The sequence below is a fragment of the Calonectris borealis genome, unplaced genomic scaffold, assembly GCF_964195595.1.
Source record: "Calonectris borealis unplaced genomic scaffold, bCalBor7.hap1.2 HAP1_SCAFFOLD_35, whole genome shotgun sequence".
Taxonomy (NCBI): domain Eukaryota; kingdom Metazoa; phylum Chordata; class Aves; order Procellariiformes; family Procellariidae; genus Calonectris; species Calonectris borealis.
The window spans coordinates 1,981,753-1,992,980 of record NW_027441451.1 but is presented as its reverse complement, the minus strand read 5'-3'; the positions used below and the strand labels follow the sequence as shown (position 1 = coordinate 1,992,980).

Here is an 11,228-nt window from a genome sequence, read left to right as displayed (position 1 = left end):
ATGTCCAACGGCACCTCCATCACCCAGTTCCTCCTCCTGGCCTTCGCAGACACGCGGGAGCTGCAGCTCTTGCACTTCTGGCTCTTCCTGGGCATCTACCTGGCTGCCCTCCTGGGCAACGGCCTCATCATCACCGCCATAGCCTGCGACCACCGCCTGCACACCCCCATGTACTTCTTCCTCCTCAACCTCTCCCTCCTCGACCTGGGCTCCATCTCCACCACTGTCCCCAAAGCCATGGCCAATTCCCTCTGGGACACCAGGGACATCTCCTACGCAGGATGTGCTGCACAGGTCTTCTTCTTTGTCTTCTTGATCACAGCAGAGTATTTTCTTCTCACTGTCATGGCCTACGACCGCTACGTTGCCATCTGCAACCCCCTGCACTACGGGACCCTCCTGGGCAGCAGAGCTTGTGTCCACATGGCAGCAGCTGCCTGGGCCAGTGGGTTTCTCAATGCTCTCCTGCACACGGCCAATACATTGTCACTACCCCTCTGCCACGGCAATGCTGTGGACCAGTTCTTCTGTGAAATCCCCCCACTCCTCAAGCTCTCCTGCTTAGATGCCTACCTCAGGGAGGTTGGGCTTCTTGTGGTTAGTGTCTGTTTAGCATTTGGGTGTTTTGTTTTCATTGTGGTGTCCTACGTGGAGATCTTCAGGGCCGTGCTGAGGATCCCCTCTGAGCAGGGACGGCACAAAGCCTTTTCCACGTGCCTCCCTCACCTGGCTGTGGTCTCCCTCTTTATCAGCACTGGCATGTTTGCCTACCTGAAGCCCCCCTCCATCTCCTCCCCATCCCTGGATCTGGTGGTGGCAGTGCTGTACTCGGTGGTGCCTCCAGCAGTGAACCCCCTCATCTACAGCATGAGGAACCAGGAGCTCAAGGATGCCCTATGGAAACTGGCCCAGTGGACGCTGTTTCACCGACAATAACCTGCCTCCCCTTCTCTGCACATTCCCCAGAGTTTATCTTAGGCCACGAGTCTGCTTTTTTCTCTTGTGATAATCCTGCTTATATAGAATTTTCTGGGGTTATACTACTTGTCTTGCGGCTTGATCCTGTGACTCTTGCCCAACACTGTGTCAGATGTGGCATGCCCGATAGCAGCTCTTCAATAAAAGGCGATCTCCCAGGTGCAGCACCTGAAGGCTGGGCTCGAGAGTTGCTTCCAAATAAATATCCAAGGAATTGATATTTTAAAAAGTCTGTTCTCCTTTTTATTCTCAGTGTTTTGGGGTTTAGCTCACGGTACCATTGGGTTCCACTGGACCAAAAGGTCTGGATTTAAGAGCTCTCCTCTTGGTGTCCAATGGTAGGGAAGATGGTCCATGAGCTCCCATTATCTTCTCATGTTCCTTCATGGATGACAAGACTGATGGGACATACCAGAGCCTCTGGAAATGAATTTGGAGGGGTGATGAGAGGAGAGGATGGGGACTCACCCCGTGCCCTGGGGTTGCAATGAATGGAGACTCAGAAGGTGAAACACCCTCCAAGGTGAAGTCCCCCAAAAGGAAAGCACCAAATCGACGTATCCACGGACAAGGACTCTGCAGTGCCATGGGAGTGAGTGGGGACCCAGCAGGCAGAGGGAGGGGAGACTGGAGAGATGCAGGAGGTGCCGGAGGAGGCCCAGGGCCAGGACTGTCGTGCTGTCGTGGGGAGTGGGGCTGGTGGGAGCAGAGGAGGGGGCAAATTCAGTCAGGGCTGGGCATCACCTGCAATATGAATTCAGGAGAGCCAGCGCGTGAGTAGCCTCCATTTCCTCGTGCCCTTGGGGCCAGCAGCATCCCTGGGGCTGATGGGGAGGCTGAGCTCCCTGTGTGCCCCCCAGCAGCTGCTGTGCCCCTCAGAGGGGCTGGGGCCGTGGGGTGAGTGCCCAGAGCTCTGCAGCACCCTGCGGTGGGCACTGCCGTGGGACCAGCCCAGGCTGGGCTGCTCTGCTGGGCTGGGCTGGGGAGAGGGCAGGGGTGGTGGGGAGAGCTGGGGAGGGGCTGGGCTGGGCTGGGAAGTGCCCGGGAGAGGAAAGCAGCAGTGTAGAGCTCAGCTGTGTGAGTGTGCAGGGTGGGGGCACACAGCAGGGTGCTCACAGTACAGAGTCAGGCGTCATGGTGAAGGAAGCAAGGCACCAAAGGTGCAGAAGAGAGAGGCCCAGTCTGTGCCATGGTCCCTGGACACCCCGGGGAAGCTGTCCTGGGAAAACCATCCCAGACCAGTCCCAGACACCGGCCATTTCCATGTCTGGTCGTACCCCCCAGCCCTGAGGAGGGACCTTTGCTGCATGGTCACCCCCGTTCTCCTCTGGGGCTCAGTGATACCCAACTCCTCGGCCAGTTATAATGAAAAGGAAACCAGTTTCCTACTGACACTCCTTACACACACCCGGAGGGATGTAAAAGACTTGTAGACGCAACGCTTAGGGACATGTTTTAGTGGTGGACTTGGCAGTGTTAGGTTAATTGTCTGACTAGATGTTCTTAAGGGTTTTTTCCAACCTAAATAATTCTATGTTTCTATGATAGCTCTTGCCACAGCTGGTCTCTCAGCCAAGCCCCTTCTCAGACAGCCCCAGCTCAATCAGGTGCTCATGGCCTTGTCTCAACAATATTGAAAACCTCCATTGATTGAGATCCCACCAACTGGCCTGGGTCCTTGCCCCAGTGTTTGGCTCTGAGGGATTTCTCAAAAACCCAGCTCTCTCAGCCTCTCTTTGTCCAAAATGTGCTTCAGGCCCCAATCAGCCATCTGGCCTCTGCAGGACTCGCTCCAGTCTGCCAGGGTCTTTCTTGTGCTGGGAAATGCCATACTGGATGCAGCAGTCCAGATGTGGTGGTCCTGTAGAGTGTTAACCCTGGCCGGCAGCCAGACACCCACCCAGCTGCTCATTGACTCCCCTGACTCAACAGGGCAAAGGGAGAAAATAAGATGGAATAGCTCATGGGTGAAGGTAAAGTCAAGGCGATCAGTTACCAAGTACTGTCACTGTAACATCCCTGCCACTCCTTCCTCCTCACACTTCCCCTCTGCTCCCCCCTTCTCCCCCCTGGAGACCTTGCGTCCTCTCTATGGCATCCCACCATATTTGAAATCAAGGCCATGTGTTGTTCATTTCTTTCTGCCTCTCTTTTCTCCTTTATACTCCCAGAATCACAGAAATGTTGACCTCTGAGATCATTTAGTCTAACTCCCCAGCTGAGGCAGGGTCAGCTAGAGCAGGTTGCTCAGCACCTTGTCCAGGTGGGTTTTGAATATCTCCATGGATGGAGACTCCACAACCTCTCTGGGCAACCTGTTCCAGTGTTTGACAACCCTGATACTCAGAAAATGTTTTCTTGATTTCAGATGGAATTTCATGTGTTTTTATCTGTGTCCATCACTCCTTGTCTTGTCACTGGGAACTACTGAGAAGAGTTTGGCTCCCTGGTCTTCAAACTCTCCCATCAGGTGTCTATACACATTAATAAGATCCCTCCAAGCCTTTTCTTCTCCAGACTCAACAGTTCCACATCTCCCAGCCTTTCCTCCTGTGAAAGATGCTCCAGTCCCTTAAAGCAGCTTTGTGGCCCTTGGCTGGACTTGCTTTAGTAGGTCAACCACTGTCTTGCACTGGGCAGCCCAGCACTGGACACAGCACTGCAGATGGGGCCTCACCAGTGCTGAGGAGAGGGGAAGGGTCACCTCCCTCCACCTGACAGCAATGCTTCTCCTAATGCAGCCCAGGAGGCTGTTGGCCTTGGCCGCGGGGGTGCACTGCTGGCTCCTGCTCAGCTGCTTCTCCTCTGGGACCCCAAGATCCTTCTCTGCAGAGCTGCTGTCTAGCTGGTTGGCCCCCAGCATGATGTCCAGAGTGTGGCAGGATCACAGGCTGTCTTCCCCCAGGGACATTCTCAGAAGCACCTTGTCCTTCGTGGAGATCAGCTCCACCTCTGGCACAGGCCCCACGGTGCTGCAGAGTCACCTGGGACAGCAAACCCCTCTCCTGCCGGGGCTGCACAGCCCTCGCCTCTTTCTCTCTGGCCTTGGGCACTGCAGCTTTTGCTCTCGGGGTGGCAACCTCATCCACCATTCTGTTGCCACCTGCCACCCACTCCAGCATGCCTCTGCTGGGAAGCAAAGCCTTCCCACACACGGGGTCCCATCTCTGGGGACCAGGTTTGCATGGGACAAGTCTGCCCTTGGCCCTGCTGCCCCATCGGAGGGGCTGCAGCCCAAATGGGCACCAAAGCCCACAGCCTGGGCTACAGACAGCAGGAGCCGCAGGTGCCATCACAGAGCTGTGACTTCAGTGGAACAAGAGCTGAGGTGGGGAAGGACAGCTCCCACGGCTTTTGTGGTAATGGAGATAGAACATCTTTAGGAGAGACCGATGGGGAAGATGAGGAGTGGGGGCTGCCTTGTGTGGTGTCAGGGCAGCTCAGATATATGGAGGGTCTCTATGGGACACATAACAGGTTAGATGGTGGCTTGTGTGTGGGTCAGCTTCTAAATGGGCCACCCAGTCTTCTCCTCACCTGGGCCTGGTAGAGGAAAGAGCTGGTCAGGGATGTGAAGACCAGTGTCAGCCTTGGCCATAGTGACCATGAAATTATGGTCTGCCAGATGCCCAGGGACATGGGAAGGAGAGTAGTAGAGAGCAGACCCTGCACATCAGGGAATGAGAATTTGGGCTAGTGAGGGCACTGGCAGGTGGGGTCCAATATGGCAGTGTCAGGGCCCTGAGAGCATCCATAGGCCTTCATGGCCCTGAGCAGCATCACCTGGGGCCTCCACCTGCATCTCTGCCCATGGGCCCAGGAGACCACTGAAGTCCAGGCCTGAGGTTCAGCCCCAGCTTCATCTAAGCTGTAGGTGTTCGGGTCTCCAGACACAGCCAGAGACACAGCCTTGCCTGGCCATGGACCTTGTTGGTTCGGACTTGCAGAGGCACTCCCCAGCTTGAGTCTTTATGGGGTGTCCAATGAAATGACACCATCGCCCTCCAGGTGCCAGACCCTGGCTGATGCACAGAGGCCAAGGACCTTTCTGCTGCCTTTCCTCCCATCACTTGGTCAGGTTTTGGGAGGAGAGGAGGGAAAAGCAGGTGAGGTTTCTGGGTGCCAAGGAATGAGATGGGGGAGCAGAGCCCTCACATGTGAAACGATCTAAAGGCTATGCTAGTTCACAAGTGTTCTCTTCAGCTCCTTTCTCGGAGGCCTTAAATCTTCAGCAGGAACCTGGAAATGCTGAGATCCCTCCACCTCCCTCTCTTTTAGCAATTAAGTTGATAGTACCCAAGTCAGAGGCTTTGTTTCAATTCTGTTTAGAGCCTAAAGCACTGTCTTGGCAGGGCTCCTCTTTACACACTCCAGGACACTGCTGACCACCTTTGCCACCAACTCACACTACTGGGTTTTGTTTTGCCTTCTGTTCCCCAGCACCACCAGGGCCTTTCGGCAGAGCTGCTCCCCAGCCAGGCAGGCCCCTTCCCCTGCCACTGCAGGCTGTCAGTCTATCCCAGGCGCAGGACCTGGCCTTTGTCCTTTGTCTATCTCATGAAGTTCCTGACAGGACAGTCCTCCCACCCGTCAGGTTTCCCCTGAAAGGCATCCCTAAGGCACAGGAATGATCCTCCCAAGTTGGTATCATTGAAAAATGTGGTGAGAGTTGCCTCCTCCTCTGGGCCGTGGATGCAGGTGTTAAACTGCACAGGGCTCTGGAAAGTCCCCGGTGCCGCCTCTCCAAACCCCAGTACGTCCCCTGGCCTCCAGGTAGAGCATGGCCCCTTCACCACTGCTCTCTCAGCCTCATCATCCAACTGGTGTTTTGCTCATCTGTTTGTCTCCCTCTCCAGACTGGAATGCCCTAACTTGGGTACAAGAATATTGAGGAAGACCACGCCAAAAGTCTTGCTGAAATGGAGGTCAACGACATCAACTGTTGTCCCCTCATGCACAAATGCAGCTACTTCATCATGAAGGCAACCCGGTTGGCGAGGCATGATTTACCCTTGGTAAGTCCATGGCCATGCTCTTCTCTTTTAGGTGCCCAGAAGTGTCACCCAGGAGCACTCATTCAATGGCTCACCCCCCACCAAAGTGAGCTTGTGCAGCCTGTGGTTCTCTGGGTTGCACTTTTGGCCACTTTCAAAGATGAGTGCAACTCTTGCTTGTCCTCACTCACAACAGACCTCTACCAATCCAATGACCTTTCAAAAGGGATATTCCAAAGAAATATTGGTCTTGCCCCGTAACTTCATTACCACTGTTCTTCCTGTTATACGGTGTATTCAGTTTCTCTAATCTTTCATATAATTTCACCTGTCCTCATACAATGACCATTTCTGATGTCGCCTTTGCACATGCAGACTCTCTAAACAAAGGCCCATTCCATTAGTCTCTACTTTTCTCCGGACGTTATTCTTTGTTCATTCAGATAACTCTCACCTACTCAGTTGCTGCTTTGAGCTTCAGGGAGTTAAAAGCTTGCCTGTCTTTCAGTAGTCTCATTGGCTCTTTAGCCAATTCTTTAATTATGGTTATATCTAACTTTTTTGTATCTATCTCAAACATTTCTCATAAGATTATCCCTTGTAGAAAGGCAACTTCATTAGAGACAGCTTGTACTTAGCATATGGTTGAGGAGTGTGTTTTATTGTTTATGAAACTTTATCATGCTTGGCTTTTCTCTGTTTGCAAATAGAAAATATTCTTATGTGGCCTGTGTGCAGCCAGTTCTCTGAGGAGAGCAGGTGGGAGATGGTGCCATGGAGCTGTAACACCCAGCTGCAGAGATCAGTGGAGAAGTCTGATGCAAGGAAGAGTGATGTAAGTCCCAGATGGCCAATGAGAGAAATGATGAGGTTTGGGAGGTGAGGAGCAAAGTTCTCCATACAGAGTCAGACCTCAAGGGACTGCTTCTCCTGCCTGTCCAGACCTCCTGAGGAGACACCCTGGATCACTATCACTTGGAGAAGGCTTCTATCACCTCTTCTCTAAACCAAAGGATAATAAAATACAAACTTTAAATTAAAAAATAACTTTCATTTGGTGCACTTTGAAATCTTCCTCTTTCACTACACTATGAAATGACTCCAATTAGCTGTACAAGCCTGGAAGACCTTAAGAAAACTACAGGAAGAGAAAGAGCTCCTTAAGGCTTTCTGTATTTTAATGACACCCATGGTGTATTTGGTGCTGAGTCCTTGAAGCTCCCATGATGAGAGGAGAAAGAACAAACCTCTCAAGAAGTCAAAGTCAGAAGCAAAACTCAAAGTACCTTGAAGTATTAATGGGTCCCACTGAGGACCATTACTGACAAAGCCTCCCCATGGCCTCGTTAGAGCAGATCATTGGAGGCCATGCTTGCAGGTAGGCAAAGGCACTGTGCAGGTGGCTGTAATGCTGAGAAAACCCTTGGTTTGTTTTAGGAAGCAGAAAGGCCAAGCCCTCACCCCCAGGCCCTGGGAAGGCAGATCCTGTCCCTCACGCGTGGCTCAGGGCTCTTCTTGGGGGCAGTTGGATGTGAGGGTGAGCAATGCCAAGGGTAGGAAAATTCTATGGTACCTCCTGGCCTCCCAAAGAAGGGGCAAGGAGGAAATGAAGTCCAGAGCCTCAAAAGAAAGTTTCTCCTGGTAGGCCTCAGTGGCAGATGCAACTACCTTAGCCAAGGGGACAAAGCCCTTGGTCCTGTTGAGCCTTTTGGTCTTGACAGAGCCTTCAGCCATCTCTGCTGCAGGCTGTCCTACACTGTCCCATGCCTGCATCTCTTGCCCTTCAGGCTGTAGACACCCATCTTGCTTTCCCACCTAGCTCTCACCCCAGCATTTCTAGACCTTCACACATGTCTCTCCACGCTCACTGGCTTTTCCTTCAAACACAAAGGCATGGGCTGATCCAGACTCCCTCTGGGTGACCTCTTACACCACAAGGCTACCCTTTGAGTCAGAGTTCTTTCTCCTCCTCTCCAGTCTGAACCTTCCAAGCTGCACTTTGTGGAGGTTTCCTTCTCTTCCCACTACCAAGAAAACTCCATCATCTTGGAAACCACTCTTCAAGTAGTTGCAGGGTACTACTGCGGTGCCCTGAGCCTCTACTTCACCAGGCTAAAGAAGCCCAGGTCTCTCAGCCTCTCCACAGAGGCCTCAAACCCCATCCTGGCAGATCTCCTCTGGAACCTCTCCAATTCCGCCCATTCCTCCACACTGGGGAACCCCACACCTAGGCACACTAGTCCAGATGTGGCTGCAGCAGTGCTGAGTCAAGGGTGATGATAACTCCCTCGTCTGGGTGGCCACGCTCCTCCTAATGCAGCCCCATATGCAGGTGGCCTTACTAACCTTGAGCATGTGCCACTGGCTCTGATGGCATCCCTTGGAACGCCAGGCCCTTCTCCGCAGGGTCACTGCTGAGCTGTTCAGGTCCCAGCCTGCCCTCGTCTATGGGTTTGCTCCTCACACCTGCCGCTTCCATGGTGTGTGATGAGAGGGACAGGCCGGAAAGGCAGGGGAGGGGGATGCAGCAGACAGGGGCAGTTGCAATGAACCTGTCCAAAGGCAGGGAGATGAATGTAGCTGGGACGGTGGGGGGTGTTCCTGGAGTGGCACACGGAAACGTCAGGGCTCGCGGAGGTGTCCACGCCTGAGCTGGCCTCACGCACTCCTCACACACACAGGGCTGTTCAGAGACAGGAGCCCTTCCCTTGCACACGCACAGGCAGAGCACTGCAGCACTCACAGTGTCCCCCCGGCCTCCTGCTGCCATTCCCAGCGGCTGGCAGGCACCTCAGCCCTGCGCTGTGCCGCCCTGCTCCGCACTCCTCTGAGATGCCCCACAGCACGAGGCGTGGACACAGGGACCTGTTCAAGGAAGCACATCCCGGGGCTGCATTCGGGTGGTTTCCCAGGGGACGTCACTCTCAACGTGAAGTCCCCTCAAGACACTGTCTGTCCCACAGACCTCCATGGCACCCCCAGGGATAGATGATGGCATTTGGGCTCACTCGGATTCGTATTACAACACGCACACGATGTGCATGCTTACATCTCGTCTGTACAATGCAAAGGTGGACTTCTGACCTCGTCATTCGGTGTCCTCCATGGAGGGACAACCAACCTCTCTGAGCTGGGGTGAGAGGCCAGTGCTGGAAGTGGAGGTTGTTACTGGCTGGTGGGTGACAATTGCCCTGGGGCAGCTTCCGCGGGGTGCCCAGCGCACACGGGCACAGCCCCTGCTCTGCTGGTCCTTTATGTCTCTGCCAGGAGCCTGGCTGTGCAAGGACACTGTGGTGTCCCCCCGCCCTGCACCCTCACACACTTTCCAGGTTCAACTGGTGGTTCCCTCCCTGGGACTCTTTCCAGCCCAGCCCAGCTCTCCCCCAGCTCTCCCCACCTCCCCGCTCTCACTCCAGCCCAGCCCAGCGGAGAAGCCCGCTCTGGGCAGGCCCTGCAGAAGGAAATGGAGGAAAGGGCGGGCAGTGACAGTGTCTCTCTAGCGGGCATGCTCAGGATGTCCTGACGCCAGGCAGCCCGCAGCCCCCGGGCCAGGCCCGCTCCCAGCACAGCACAGAGTCCTGGCCCTGGGGCTCCCCAGGCAGCTCCTGCTGCCCCAGTGACAGGACAGCCTGCCCCAAGCTGGCACCTGCAGCAAAGGCTTTCTCTTTCTGTGCCTCCCTGCTCTTCTCCCGGGACATCCCGTCTCCCCACAGAGCCTTTCCCCAGGTGAACACGTCTGCGCTGGCCTGGCCGGCCATTCCTGCACCCTCTCCCCAGGCTCCCCACAGCCCCCGAGCTGGGGGTGCTGCTCTGCAGAGCACGTGGGCTCTGGTGCCCAGGGCCACGGGGGGACTCTGTTGGGCTCTGCTGGTCAAGCTGGGAGCAGACCCAGCTGATGGTGGTCACAGCCGCTGACCGCCTCCCACACAAGCTCTTATGTGGCCATGGAGGGTGCCCAGAGGTACCCTGCCTTATTCCAACGCTCTGAGATGTGTTTGGGTGCCGCACTGGATCCAGCCTATGAAAGTGCACTGAGGGTAAAACGAATCACTCACCAGACTCCTTCTCCCGTGCCTGCTGTGGCCCCTGGGGTGGCAGAGCTTTCGTTTGCTGGTTCACCCCCAAATTTAGGATATTATCTCTGGGTGGCACCACGATGGACAGGCTCGTGTTCAGTGGCCTCCAGTCACTGCTGACTCCCTGGCACACGCTGTCCCTGCAGATCCCCGTGCTCTCCTGGCAGCTCCCAAGTCCCTCCAGAAAAACATTCACCTGCCATCAGCCCTGTCACATGCTGTAGAGCCCCAGGAAGGTTAATTGGAGACCATTCGCCGTCTGCATGGGCGCTGGCCATTAACAAGCCAAACCTGAACCAGCCCTAAGTCCCTAGAAGGCCATACTGGGACCTTCACCTGATCACACTGAGCCCATGGAGATACAAGCAAAGCAATGAGTCTCTTCAGAGTCTATTCCTTGGGCAGGTTCTTGAGAGAAACTTTGGAAGAAGACCTGAGCCTTCAGGCACTGTACCAAGGAGATCCCTTTCATGGCTGAACTGCTGTTCTGGAGGCCAGCTCTGTCACAGAAGTGCCCATTGCCTGTCCCTGCCTGCGGTCACAGGACTGCCACACCACAGGGCTGTGACCAAGCTGCCAGAGCACTCAGGCCTTACACCAACACAAGAGCTCAGGAGGAGAGTGTGGAAATGGAAAAAGAGCAGCTCCAGAAAGACCAGGCGCTGGTGCTCCCTGGCAGTGCTGCTGTGCCGGGACTCTTTTCCCCTCCACCTCTGCACACAGGAACTGCCCTGCAGCTCCAGAGAAGGTCTCACGGGAAGGATCTCAGAGAAACAAGTGGCTACAGGGCCCTTAATTTTGTTTAAATGCACGGAGAGCACGGTTCTTCATCTACAAAGTCTGTAACAGCTAGACAGTGAATTAGAACTACGACAAATAATAACGGTTTGTTGTGCACAACATTATCAAAAGAAAAACTAAAAACCCTACACGCCCCCCACCAAAATCTTCCAAAGGCAGGCTGGGGCTGTAATGAGTTACGTTATCAATGCTATGCAGATGAAAACGGGCAGTTTGTTGCTTCTGAAAAAAATCCAGTCATCATTTTCCTCAGTGCGTCCTTGAGCTCCTGGTTCCTCATGCTGTAGATGAGGGGGTTCACTGCTGGAGGCACCACCGAGTACAGAAATGACACCATCAGGTCCAGGTATGGGGAGGAGATGGAGGGGGGCTTCAGGTT

At 54.5% G+C, this 11,228-nt stretch overlaps 1 protein-coding gene across 1 annotated transcript; it reads left to right on the top strand.

Annotated features, from left to right (window-relative positions):
• On the top strand, window positions 1–936 carry LOC142076157 (olfactory receptor 14A16-like). Its single transcript, XM_075138535.1, has one exon. It carries the CDS (start codon window positions 1–3, stop codon window positions 934–936), a length of 936 nt encoding a protein of 311 aa, XP_074994636.1.
• Window positions 937–11,228: the final 10,292 nt, after the last annotated feature.

Excerpts from the sequence above, each read along its gene's own strand:
- LOC142076157 (XM_075138535.1), top strand. The coding sequence starts at position 1 with ATGTCCAACGGCACCTCCATCACCCAGTTCCTCCTCCTGGCCTTCGCA.